General features: G+C 38.7%; 1 protein-coding gene across 1 annotated transcript; it reads right to left on the reverse strand.

Annotated features, from left to right (window-relative positions):
* Positions 1 to 10,771: 10,771 nt before the first annotated feature.
* Positions 10,772 to 12,350, reverse strand: LOC106324779. The gene is made up of 5 exons (XM_013762763.1): positions 12,114 to 12,350; positions 11,730 to 11,800; positions 11,540 to 11,645; positions 11,286 to 11,418; positions 10,772 to 11,138 (listed from the first exon to the last, which is right to left on the reverse strand). Exons 1-5 carry the CDS (start codon positions 12,194 to 12,196, stop codon positions 10,974 to 10,976), a joined length of 558 nt encoding a protein of 185 aa, XP_013618217.1. The 5' UTR covers positions 12,197 to 12,350; the 3' UTR covers positions 10,772 to 10,973.
* Positions 12,351 to 13,403: the final 1,053 nt, after the last annotated feature.

Here is a 13,403-nt window from a genome sequence, read left to right on the forward strand (position 1 = left end):
AATCGGAGGTGAAGCAATGGTGATAAGATGTGAAAGAGATGGATTGCAAAGTTTCAGGTGAAGTATTCAGGTGTTAGTAAAAGCCATCTGTAATTGTCAGCTATTCATTTCTTTCTTTAGAGAGGAACATGTCAAAACAAAATGATATCAATATAATATTACATATTGTTACAAAACAATTGAATTACAAAACATCATAACAACAAAATATTACACAACATATGGTTATAAGAAGTATAAGGAAATTATTTTTCTTATGAATGAGAGAGTTTATGCATACTGTTAGGTGGATAGGTGTTTTGATCCATCATTCACACTGGTGTTGAACTATTTGTAAAAAGAATAATACATCATACATGTTCTGTTATTTTTTTTGTTTATATTTGATTTTCTTTATTCTAACATTAACTTCTTTTGGCTTTACATTGTTTATTTGAGCTAAGAAGTAATGGAGGAAATTGTTTGACCGAAAAAATGTAATGGAAGAGATTTAATTATATCGCTGGCACTAGAGAAATAAAAATAATTTTAATCCATAATTATCTATTCTATTATAATTTAAGAAAATATATTTTTAACTGTCACTTAATTCATTTTAAAGTTGACGATTTCTTTAACCACTTCCAATTAGGAAAAATATTAATTTACAATATTAAAATAGAACTAAAAAGTATACCCACTTTAATGAATAGTAATAATAACAATAATAATAATAATAATTAGAGTCATTTACTGCTTCAGACTAATTTAAAGGCCAACATTAGAGGCCTATGTTTGCAAAAAAAATTATTAAAGATTACTAGATATTTTTTTAAAAAAAATTGAAAGATGAATTTTTACGTTCATTTCCAAATTTTCAAACTTTTGTTTCATTTCCAAAGATTATTACCCAACTTCACATGTTCTCTGAAATGGTAAAAGAATACGACTATTGCGACTGAACCCACTGAAATATTTTATTATGTTAATGTCACCAACACAAAAAAAAAAATACATACGCAGACTTATCTGAACTTATAATTTTGAATGTCAATATGTTCCATTTTATAAACATAAATAAAGATATGGATGATGAAACACATCAGCTTTGATGTTTCCCATGGACGCGGATATTCGCAGATTTGCCTTCTCGCTCTGCTTTTTAGTTTTGTCAACGTACCTTAACCTTGTTGGTACGAACCAAGAGACATTTTCGAATCTTTTGATTCTTTCTTTTTTGACATCGTCATTGTCAACTTCTAAAGTCAACTGATTTTCATATAACTAATCTCTTTCACAAACTGCTGTCCGAAGTTAAAATGTGTTATATATCTCAACAGGACCGGTTTTACCCTTCAGAGTTAGATGCTTAATCCCCATCATAATGAGACCAGTCTTCAGCTTCTACACTTGGACAAAAACAAGTTTGATCTACTCTTTTTTTTTTTTGTCACCAAACGATTATATTAAAACTAGAAAGGATTTAAGCGATTACATCCAGAACTATGCTCAACGATAACTAAATAATAAACCGGAGAGATCCTCGACGGTTTGATGAACACCATAAAACAAGACAAAACAGCATAACAAAAGATAACAAAGTTAACAAGAGATACTTGATCGACAACCGGAGAACCGTTGGAAATCATAAGATGCATCCCTGAGTAGGTTACTACCACGAGCATAAAATAGTCAGAATCGACGTTGATTAAACCAAACGGCAAAGTTTGGAAGGAGGCGGAACGAGGAATAATAGCTCTAGCTCCGACAAGGTTCTCCGAAGATTAGGGAAACTGGACAAATAGTGGCCTTAAATTAAGCACAACATCACGATTTTGGGCTAGGTGAACCCTGTACACTGACGCTAAAGCTGGCTCCAAATCCATATATATATTTGACACTGATGGGCACGATATGGACGAGTTTAACGGAGGTAGAGACTAGTGGACGTACCTGGTCGTACCGGTTGAACAATCCAAAAAAAGTGACAGCTTCACCTCCATGGAAACTCTGAAAATATTGAAGTTTGGTGGCGGAGTGGACATTGAACTTAGTCCTACATTTGGGACTTCGACATTACCGTGCCGGGACCAGCAAGGTATTACTGAAATACATCTGACCAAGCAGTCCAGAGATTCAATCAACTTGAAAGAGCTTGAGTCATCGTTGGGTGAGGGAAAAGAGAGCTTCAGGCTGTGGCAGTATAACCTGCCCCGGAGCAGCCTATCTTCAGTGCTAGATGGATTCTTGGAGTTTCCTTCCGGTTTGGTAGGGCGGTAACACGGTACTGTCACTACAAGAAAACAGCGATATTCTGACGGACCGGAATTCTGAGGAATTATCAATCCGTCGGAATATTCCGAGGAAATTCCGAGGAAAAATGTATTCCTCGGAAAAAACCGATGAATTCCGAGAAAATATTATAGCCGTTGGAGAGCCGTTTGGGGATTTTACAAAATTCCGAGGAAATTCCGACGAACTAACCGTTGGCGTCGGAATTACGTCGGAATTTCCTCTGTCTGTCGGCAGGATTTAACCTATAAATACAATCACTCATTTCCTCTTCATTCACTCCATATCTTCATCCTCCCTCTTACTCTATTTACACACGAATTTGATTCATAAAAAATATGTCTTCTTCAAATTATTTTCGTTCTTGGATCGATCGACCTCATTTGGATCCGAACACGAGATTGCTTACGGAAGAATACCAACGAGGTATAACCGAATTCATGGGGTTAGTTCACCGACAACCGGAAGCAAAAACAGGTAAGTTAAGATGTCCTTGCTCTAATTGTAAAAATAGAAAGGTTATTAAAGAGTGGGATGTTTGGACTCATCTATATTTGAGTGGGTTTACACGAAGTTACAAAATTTGGTATCATCATGGGGAAACTGATTATGAACATGGTAGTACTAGCGAACCTCAGCCAGCGGTTAGATTAGAAGAACCAATTAGAACGGATGTAGATTATGGTGTAGGTACTGAGCAGATGGTAAATGATCATTTTAGAGGGGAAGATTTACCCAATGCAGAAGCTAGGAGATTTTATGATATGTTGGATGCTGGAAAGCAACCATTGTACGAAGGTTGCAGAGATGGTCATTCAGCTTTATCATCTGCTACAAGATTGATGGGCATTAAAACAAATTATAATTTGGCTGAAGACTGTGTGGATGCGATTGCTGATTTTGTAAAAGGTATTCTACCCGAGGATAATGTAGCTCCTGGTTCATACTACGAGGTTCAGAAACTCGTAGCTGGTCTTGGTTTATCGTATCAGGTAATAGATGTATGCAGCGACAACTGCATGATTTATTGGAGGGCGGATGAACAGCGGGTTACATGCAAATTTTGTGGAAAGCCTCATTATAAAGATACGAGTGGAAGAGTTCCAGTGCCATATAAAAGGATGTGGTATTTACCTTTGACGGAAAGGTTGCAGAGGTTGTATCTGTCTGAACGCACAGCGCAACCAATGAGATGGCATGCGGAGCACTCAACAGATGGTGAGATCAGACATCCTTCAGATGCAAAAGCGTGGAAGCATTTCCAATCAAAGTATCCCGACTTTGCGTATGAAAGAAGAAATGTCTACCTTGGATTATGTACTGATGGTTTCAGTCCGTTTGGCAAGAGTGGAAGACAATATTCTCTATGGCCCGTCATTCTTACACCATACAACCTCCCCCCAAACTTGTGCTTGCGACGAGAGTTTTTGTTTCTCTCGATTCTCGTTCCCGGACCAGAGCATCCTAAGAGATCACTTGATGTGTTTCTTCAGCCACTAATATATGAGTTGCAACAACTATGGGCTCAAGGTGCTGAAACATACGATGTTTCGTGTAAAGAAAACTTTCAAATGCGGACAGTACTAATGTGGACAATAAGTGATTTTCCAGCATATGATATGTTGTCTGGATGGACAACGCATGGAAGGATATCATGTCCATATTGTCAAGATAACACTGATGCTTTCCAACTAAAACACGGAAGGAAAACGTGTTGGTTTGACTGTCACAGGAGATTCCTACCACCTGATCATCCATATCGTAGGAGTAGGAATTTGTTTACGAAGAACAAGAGGGTGTTTGACAGTCCACCTCCGGAAATTTGTGGGAAAGATTTGAAGATACAACTAAGAGATTTTGGTGCAGAAAGGACGCCAGAAGTCGGTGGACATGAGCGTTTTCCGGTAGATGCTGTTGGAGAACTACATAACTGGCACAAAAAAAGTATTTTCTGGGATCTGCCATACTGGGAGGATCATCTGCTAAGGCATAATTTAGATGTCATGCATATTGAGAAGAACTTTTTTGACAATCTCATGAACACGATCCTTAATGTTCAAGGTAAAACAAAGGATAATTTGAAGTCAAGACTGGATTTAGTCGATATATGTGCTCGTTCAGAACTTCATGTTGATGAAAATGGTAGGGCTCCTTTTCCCATATACCGACTTGATGCAGAGGGAAAAGATGCGTTCTTTGATTGGATTTCAAACGATGTGGAATTTCCAGACGGTTACGCATCAAATTTGCGTAACTGTATCGACAGAAAGGAAGGAAAGTTTACTGGCTTGAAAAACCACGATTGCCATGTAATGATGCAGCGCCTCCTTCCGTTCGCCTTCAAGGAACTATTACCACAAAATGTTCATGAAGCAATTGCAGGGATAAGTGGTTTCTTCCGCGATTTATGCACGAGATCAGTGACTCTTGAAGGTATTGAAAATTTGAAGACTAACATAGCCGTGATTCAGTGCAACCTTGAGAAGATATTTCCTCCCTCATTTTTTGATGTTATGGAGCATCTTGTTATTCACCTGGCAAGAGAATTGGAACTTGGTGGTCCTGTGCAGTATAGATGGATGTATCTGTATGAGCGGTATATGTTCCATTTGAAGAAGATGGTGAAAAATTTAAGTAGGGTGGAAGGTTCTATAGTCGCACAGATGATCAATGAAGAAACTTCAAACTTTGCCGAGTACTACTTTCCAGCAGAAGTTCAGACCAAAAACAGAAGACCTGCTCGGCATGATGATAGAGGCGAACGGGCAACATATCATGTTACGGTTCCAGACATTTTCACAGACGTTGGACGACTTAGCGGAAAACCAAAGGACCGTCGACTTACTGAGCAGGAGCGCAGTAATTTGCAAACATATTTGCTCACCAACTGCGAAGACGTTCTTCAATATGAGAGGTAAATAAATGAGCTTACAAATTTTTATTTTAACAAGTTGAAATTTAAATCTTAATTAATTACATTATTGTCATCATATACAGGATTTTCATGGCAGAAAAGCGGTTCGAGTATAGATACGCCACAGAGGACGAACTAGAAGAAATGAAGCAGAGAGAATTTACTGGATGGATGTTTACTTATGTGAGTGCTTTAAACAAATTAAAATATATTTTATCACATATTTATACTAATTCACATTTATTGATATAACATATATATATATGTGCTATTAATAGGTGTCTGCTGGTTTGGCCAGAGGTGAAACATTTGACGATTGGATACGTGAGATGGTCGTTGGACCAAACTTTGTTGTGAAGTCATATCCGAGATTTTGTACTCGAGGATATGCATTCACAACTCAGAAGAGGAGACGTTCGAGTACGACTTATGATGATGGCGTTTGTTCTGCATCAGGAGATGATGTATACTACGGACACATACATGAGATTTTGGAAATCAAGTATTTGGGCATGGTTGGATTGCGCTGTACTGTTTTCTATTGTGATTGGCACGACAACACCCCAGATCGAGGTGTGAGAACAGATGCATTTGGTGTTACATCAGTAAATTCGAGGCGAAAGCTGCAATATTATGATCCTTTCATTCTTGCTTCCCAGGCCGATCAGGTAATTAAATGTTAATTTTCCTCGGAATATACCGAGGGAGATATTCCTCGGAATATACCGAGGGAGATGTTCCTCGGAATATACCGAGGGACATGTTCCTCGGTATATTCCGAACGTGTTTTTATAAACGGATCGATCAATGGGTATATGTCCAAAAACACATCGATCGATGTATATCCCGACGAAGTACTCCTTCGGTATATTCCGAGGAGATTTCCGACAAACTGGTGCTCCTCGGAATTTCCTCGGAAATGTGTTTCCTCGGAATTCCGTCGGATATTTCCGACGGAATTCCGAGGAAAGAAGAAATTCCGAGGAATTATTTTCGACGATTTGTTTCGTCGGTATGTCGTCGGAATAACGTTATTCCGACAAAATTCCGACGATTTTTTCCCTCAATATCCATGTTGTTTTCTTGTAGTGTGTGGAGGAGCGAGCACACATCTGACAATATCTCTTCCTAGGTGAGGACATAGATAGACTCGCAGTGGTGAAACCTTCGCGGTCGGCGTAGATGAGACTGGATATAGTCGATGTAGCTTTACTCTGTGGATACCCTTAAGAGATGGGGCTGTCTCGTTGTCGGATGAAATAGTTACAAGAGGAAGACCAGCGAGACAGCTGGTGAAGCTTGTAGAGTGATGGCAGAGGGAGGTGGTGACAAAACAATTACAATCGCTATAGTTTAATTCCAGTTAACTAAGGTACACAATTGCTGAGACGGGAAACTTGATAGGATAGATCCCAAACTAGAAATCCTACAACGGATTCGAAAACAGGTAAAAAGACTCGAAAACAGGTAAAAAGACCTAGAAGATGATCACGAAGTAGAAGGATCAACTCGAAAGTCTGAGTTCGTAACCATAGCTCTTGTATGAGCTCTTGCTTGGTTGCTTGAGATATAAGTAAAGATGAAGAGAATAGTTTTATTGAGTGTATGCTAAAACCCTTGTCGTGAGGCTACATTATATAGAAGAAGAATGATTAAAACTAATTAAGAAAAGGAAAGATAAACTCATAAGTAAAAGAAAAACTAAAAGATAACGATAAGCTATGTGACTTATTATCCTGTCACAATGCTCCCTTCTTCAGACCATCTTTGTCCCCAAAGATGAAAACCTTGACAGCATGTAGTTCAAAAGATATTGAGGTCGTAGATTCAAACAGTGCCATCCCAGCAGTAATAGGTACTTGGTCTGGAGGGGTCTCCTTCCAATGGATAAAGATGCTGGATATAACAATGTTGTAACCGTGAACCTTCTTCATATCAAGAGTGACTTCAATTTCAAGTGTCTTGGCGTTGCTTATCTCCATAATAAGGTAATGTGGCAGAGCTTTGGTAAAACCAAGTGGCTGGAACACAGCTTCGTGCCTCAACAATAAATGACCAGAAGAACTCAAAATTTTCAGAACATTGTTACATAAACACATCACAAAAAACCTGCAGAACATCATCATATAAAGCCATCGATTTGGATCTTCTGTTGACTATCATAAGAGCTCCTTAATCTCCTGTAGATGATGAGAAACAACCAGCACAGCATCGCCATCTTGATGCAAAGAACTTGTCTTTTTCCGCCATGTCCACAATCTTAGAAACCAGACACTGAAAGCTTGATAAGACTGTTCTGGATGATACTATTTCCACTGCACAAGGAACTCAAAGAAGCTACAATTTTGGCTCTGTTTTGTTAAGAGATTAGAGACATAAGCGATTAAGCAAACAGTTTTGGATCCTTGATGTTCTCAGCAATGCTTCAGTACTCATCTCCACTTTCTTTTTGCTCAAAAATATCAAAAATCTCCATTTGTGCTTTAAGTAGAACTTCATACCAGCAAAAGTATATTGTCTCAGGCCTGCATCTAGCAGTCGCCTACTGCTTGGCAGAACTGGTTCCAGAACGTTCAGTAACGAGTTAATGTCTAACGCTGCCTTCTCCAATGACATGAAATTCTCTATATTTTTCAGTGAACTCTTCTCATCAAGCTTTATCATCACTGAACACACCAACTCACTGCATTCAAGAAAAACTCCAACTTCAAAAGCAGTAGTTACTATCTCTTGCCAACAAGCATCCATATCTCCAAAAGGCGTTAAGAACAGCACGTCATTGTTCTTATCTTTGCTGGTTCTGATCTATGTGGTCGTTGTTGCACCACCTGCACCTAAAACAGAGCTTCCATTTATCATGGTCAGTCAATACTCCACCGGGTTCCCACATTCGTTTATTCCAAAAAGAGACAAGTTGTAATACCTCTTCTGGCCCACATTCATCTTCTTGTTTGTCTTTCACATAAAGAGTGTTGTTACTTCTTTTTTCCCAAGGTCTTGAACTCTTCTAGATCAAGAAGAGAAGATACCTCAAGGGAAATATTTTCTTTCTCTGTCCATTGCAAATTTTGTTTAGCTAATGGGATGCATATCGCCGTGATTTTCTTTGAATAAATACCATGAGCCTTTAAAGTTAAATCATAACAGATGTACTTGTCTAAGCAGCTCAACAAATTTGGCTTGGCTAGAAGACCACCTGGCTCCCATACACGTGTATCCTCTTGAGACTACTTGCCCACCATGTGTTCTCTCTTTTCCCCCAAGAAAGAAACTCATATTTTCTTTTTTATCATCTTTGTTTTGATCTTCTTTCTATCCTGCAACATCAAAGATCAGCAAATCTGAAGTGAAACTCGCCAATGATTCAGATAACGAGTCTGGTTTCATCACAGTTTCGGTTACAAACTCATCAGATACAACGGAGCTTTCTTCAACCTTGGGGTTGTCGTCACTTCCAGTCACGATGGGTTGGTCGTCACTTTCGACCATGATGATCTCCACCCCCCTTTGTGCTTCAGATCATGATGACCAAGTGTGTCTCTCTCTTCGCAAAATATACACAACCCATTTTCCATTCTCTCGTATATCTCATCACATGAGTACTTCAGAGGGATAGGACGTTTTCTTTTTCTTGTTTTGGGTGTGAGACTTGATAATGACGAAGGTTTGGTTTTCTCTGCAGCAGTTGTAGTTTTTGGTGAGATTGGTGGCGTCATTGGGGGTAATAGACAGGTTTTGGTTGGAATCTTGACGTTGAATCGATGAAATCATGTCCTTGGGGAGGAGTTTGGATAACATCACATCAATCTTTGCAATTATTCTATTGAAATCCTCTCGCGAGGCTTCGATGGGTTGTTTTTGCAGCTGGGTCGTGAACGCTTCTGCTTGTTGCTTTGACGGCATGATTTGCATTCCTCCAACTCGCTGGTACACCATAGTTTCATATCCGGAGATCATTGGATCTGATACCGCTGAGATGTGAAACTTGATAGGATAGATCCCAAACTAGAAATCCTACTATGGATTCGAAAAACCCGTAGACAAAGATTTAGAAGATGATCACGAAGTAGAAGGATCAACTCTGAATTCGTAAGCATAGCTCTTGTATAAGCTATTGCTTGGTTACTTAATAATTTTATTGATTGTATGCTAAAACCTTTGCCGTAAGGCTACATTATATAGAAAAAGAATGATTAAACCTAATTAAGAAAAGGAAAGATAAACTCATTAGTAAAAAGATAACTAAAAGATAACAACGAATAAGCTATGTGACTTATCCTGTCACTAGAGATGGCAAAATGAAAGCTTGCCCGCGGGCCTGGCCCATAAAAACCCAATGCGGGACGGGATTGGGCACAGATTTTATGGTCCGTTTGTTAGCGGGCCTCGCGGGTTATGCCCGCAATGGTATTGGATCGAAGTGGGTTGGGCCGAAGCGGGACGCGGGACAATTGGGTGGCCCGCTTGAATTTTCTCATTTCGTCTCTTTGGTAACACCGGCAAGAGCTTAGAGCAAACCGGAGATGATTATGGTGATTCTCATTTCCTCCAAATGGTGAACCTAAACTCATTTACTTCAGTTGTGTCTCTTCCAGTTCGCTTTCAATCAAAGAATCATCTTTTCTTTTCAAGCTTTGCAATGTTGACCAGAACTCATTCACTTTCTTTGTTACTTCTCGTAGGGAAATTTTTTTTTTTTTTTTTTTGAAGTGAGTGTGAGTGGAGACACGAAATTCTACACAAAACTTGTTTTTTTATTGTTGTTTTTTTCCTGGAATAATCATTAGCTACGTGATGTAAAGCTTTTGTCTTGCTTTGGGACTTGATGGTAGCATAAGCTTTTACTATTAGTTACAAAAGCTTGCGGTTCCTATTGAATTTACTTAGTGATGCCAAGAATAATCTTTTTTTTTTAACTTGTGTATATATATATATCAACATGATTGTAGTAGGACAAGTTGTTGTTTCTGGAGAACACCAATGGGTACAGTGTCTTATGCTACAAACGAGAGTCGAGACAATATTTGTAACTTAATGGAATTGATCTACCTGATAACTTATTGCTGTCTCTTCTTCTTGCAGGTTCACAAGACCGGTCAAGCTTTGAAGATATGGGCCCGCGGGCCGACCCGCATACCCGCTGCTATAGTGCGAGTCGGGATTGGTCATAGGGTTCAGGGCCCGCGCCCCGCAGCGGTACGAGCCGCAAAGACCCAACTGAAAATGGTATCACAGCGGGACGGGACAAATGGGTTGCGGGTGAACCCAACTGCCATCTCTACCTGTCACAATTGCCAAATCGCCATTAAAGAAATCCAATTCTACAATTCAATTCTTAAAAAGAAAATGACTAAAACCTGAAGAACAATCCAGTTATCGCATTTAAGGAAGTAAGATCAACGGCAAAGCCTTGATAAGATTCCGGTTTTTGCCGTCTCCTGGCAGGCTTAAACATTTGGTACGCATTAGGGTGTTCATGTCGGTTCTTTCGGGTCAGTCTTACTCACAAAGTGTTGACTTCCTCTATTTCCTTTTCTCTTCTTCAAGGTATTTGGTGTTATCTACGTATCATCAACACAAGAACCAAAAAGAAAAACATACAAATGAACTTTATGCTTATGTTTGATTCCATATGTAATCACCAAAATATCCGGTGAATGACGTTTCCAAAAGGAGGTTTTAAGCAAATAGTGTAAGGATCTGACAATGCAAGCTGTGTATACCCTATACATTAGTGTTACACTTCAAGGGTTTCGTGTTGATAGCAGAACAATGAGGTTTGTTGAATTCAAGCGAATCTTGGCTTTGGGTTGAGCTCTATGTCAATGCTTGTAGGTGTCTTTGGGGTTGAAGAAACGGCGCCAAACTTATGGACCAGGATTTTGAAACATGGCATCAACACAACGTATAGCGCAATAAAGAAAAATGGAGTTGCTACAAGCCACCCTAGTAACTGAAACAACCAATAAACCAGAGGAAGTAAAAATAAAAGACGGACAATTTACAAGATCATAGGGTTAGGCTAGGGACTGGAACAAAGCGGATTCGCGATTTGAACCACTCAGCTAAGAGTAAAGAGAGTCTTATTGTAGATACTTACCGCATTACCAATGCTTAAAAAGACTTCCTGGGAGGCTTGGCCAGTGAAAACCTTCTTAAGGGCATCTGATGTCAAAGGAAAATGAGGACCACCGGTGACTTTTTCACCAAGTCGTAGGAAAGGCACCACCAGACTTCAACAAGAAAGACGTGAGATCCAATGTCAAGAAGAGAATTTACGATATAAAATATGCAAAAATTAAAACGTTTCTCAGCGAAGATTAAAAGGATGCGTGTATAGGCATAAAGTTTTACGCTAGTTCTACAGGAGTGGCAATGATGTTAGCCAACATGACGGTTGGAGCATGACAAGCAGATCCAAGAAATGCAATAGCTACTCCACATAGAAACACAGGAACACCTGTTTCGAAACCAAAAAGTCATTCCCAATAAGAAACATTGCAATCTCAAAAGGTAACAAAAGCTAGAGGAGACATAAACGCACCGCAAATTGGAAATATTCCCAAGGTAATGCCGAGTGCTGCGGAGAAAGCAAGCTGCTTAGGCTCAGTACCTCTACAGAAAGGAAACAAAAAAAAACTCAGAGAAAGAGAAATGCTGAGAAGATTACAGTTAAGACATGATGAGGATGAATGTTCTGTCTTTACTGTAGAAACCAACATAGTTCAGGTTTTAAGACAAAACGATCAATGAATAGCAAATGAGATCTGTCTGATCCCATTTCTCATGTATCGAGAAGCAGAATCAGAGCAACCAACTAGTACTACTTTCAGATCCTTCCTAGATGGAGATATGATCATAGTATGATTGGAAAGGCGTAGAGAGAGAGAGAGAGAGAGAGAGAGAGAGAGAGAGAGAGAAGACAAACCTACGCAAGATCTGGAGAAGAGGATCGGTGATTTTCTTATTGAACCATGCTTTCACTCTACCTTTCGATGAACCCATCACCATTCTACCAAAATCTGAACGAAAGCTTCCCCAAGAGAGATAGAGATAGAGATAGGGAGATGAACGTCGAATACGGAACCAGTTCAAGTTGGGTATTTCCAGAAGCGGGTAATCGGGTCTACATTGACCTTGAAATCGGGTCTTGGCCCAGAAAATTAATTAAAAGAAAAAGTTAAATATATTCAATCGAACCGACTGATATGAAACCGCAGAACTGGCACTTGGAAATACCTTGATAAATCGATTACTAACTGAAACTTACTAGACTGACTATATATGGTTTCCTGATTTATGGATCTATTAATAATGTAGGGCAAATCTCCAAAATAGCACCTTTCTAAGTTTATATCACAAAAATAGAACTCAAAAACTAAAATGACCAAAATAACACATTTTTAAATTTATCCTTTGAAAATAAATTTTTTTTTTATTTTTCAAAATTTGAAATCTTATCCCCAAAACCTCATTTCTCAACTCTAAACCTTAAACACTAAACCCTAAACCCTAAACCATAAACCCTAAACCATAAACTCTAAACCCTAAACCCTAAACCCTAAACCCCACCCTTTAACTCTAAACCCTAAGTTTGTGACTTTTGATAAAACATTAAGTGCTATTTTTGTGACTTTTGACCTTGAGTGCTAGTTTGGAAACATAAACTTGATTTAGTGCTATTTTTGTCTTTTTCTCATTAATGTATTGTATTGCATTTAATTTTGACAAAAAAATAGATATTTATATGAAATTTGCTAATCTAATCTAACAATACTAAAAGTTGGATATACTCAATAGAGAAGGTATCCACGTCATTAAAAAAATTAACCAATGAGAATGCACAATTCCTTTTAAATCTGTCATGTCATTTGTCACTGAATCGGACTAAGTATATTGGGCTGTATTGTATTTCATGCGGCCAATTCACAGACAAAGCCATCTCTACGCCCAAACAAAATATCAGACCAAACACGCTAATCGAGTTCTTCACTAAGTTCACTTCGTCTTCGTCTTCCCAAAAACTAAAAACCTTATCGTCTTTGTGTCTCACCGTTACTTTGTAGTTAAGTCCATCCAGGTCCTTCAATCAATTTTCTTCTTCGTCATTCCTTTAATCCTCATTGATTTGATCGTTCTAACTTCCTATGTTCCTCCTATATAAATACCTCTTCCGACTCTTTCCTTTACGCTCATTCAACGAAATCCATAAATATCT

The sequence above is a fragment of the Brassica oleracea genome, chromosome C2 (assembly GCF_000695525.1).
Source record: "Brassica oleracea var. oleracea cultivar TO1000 chromosome C2, BOL, whole genome shotgun sequence".
NCBI lineage: Eukaryota > Viridiplantae > Streptophyta > Magnoliopsida > Brassicales > Brassicaceae > Brassica > Brassica oleracea.

Coding starts and splice junctions, on each gene's coding strand:
- LOC106324779 (XM_013762763.1), bottom strand. CDS start 12,196: ATGGTGATGGGTTCATCGAAAGGTAGAGTGAAAGCATGGTTCAATAAG. Junction 11,419..11,539: donor GCCACTCCTGTAGAACTAGC/GTAAAACTTTAT, acceptor TTCTTGTTGAAG/TCTGGTGGTGCCTTTCCTAC. Junction 11,139..11,285: donor TTTTAAGCATTGGTAATGCG/GTAAGTATCTAC, acceptor TGGTTGTTTCAG/TTACTAGGGTGGCTTGTAGC.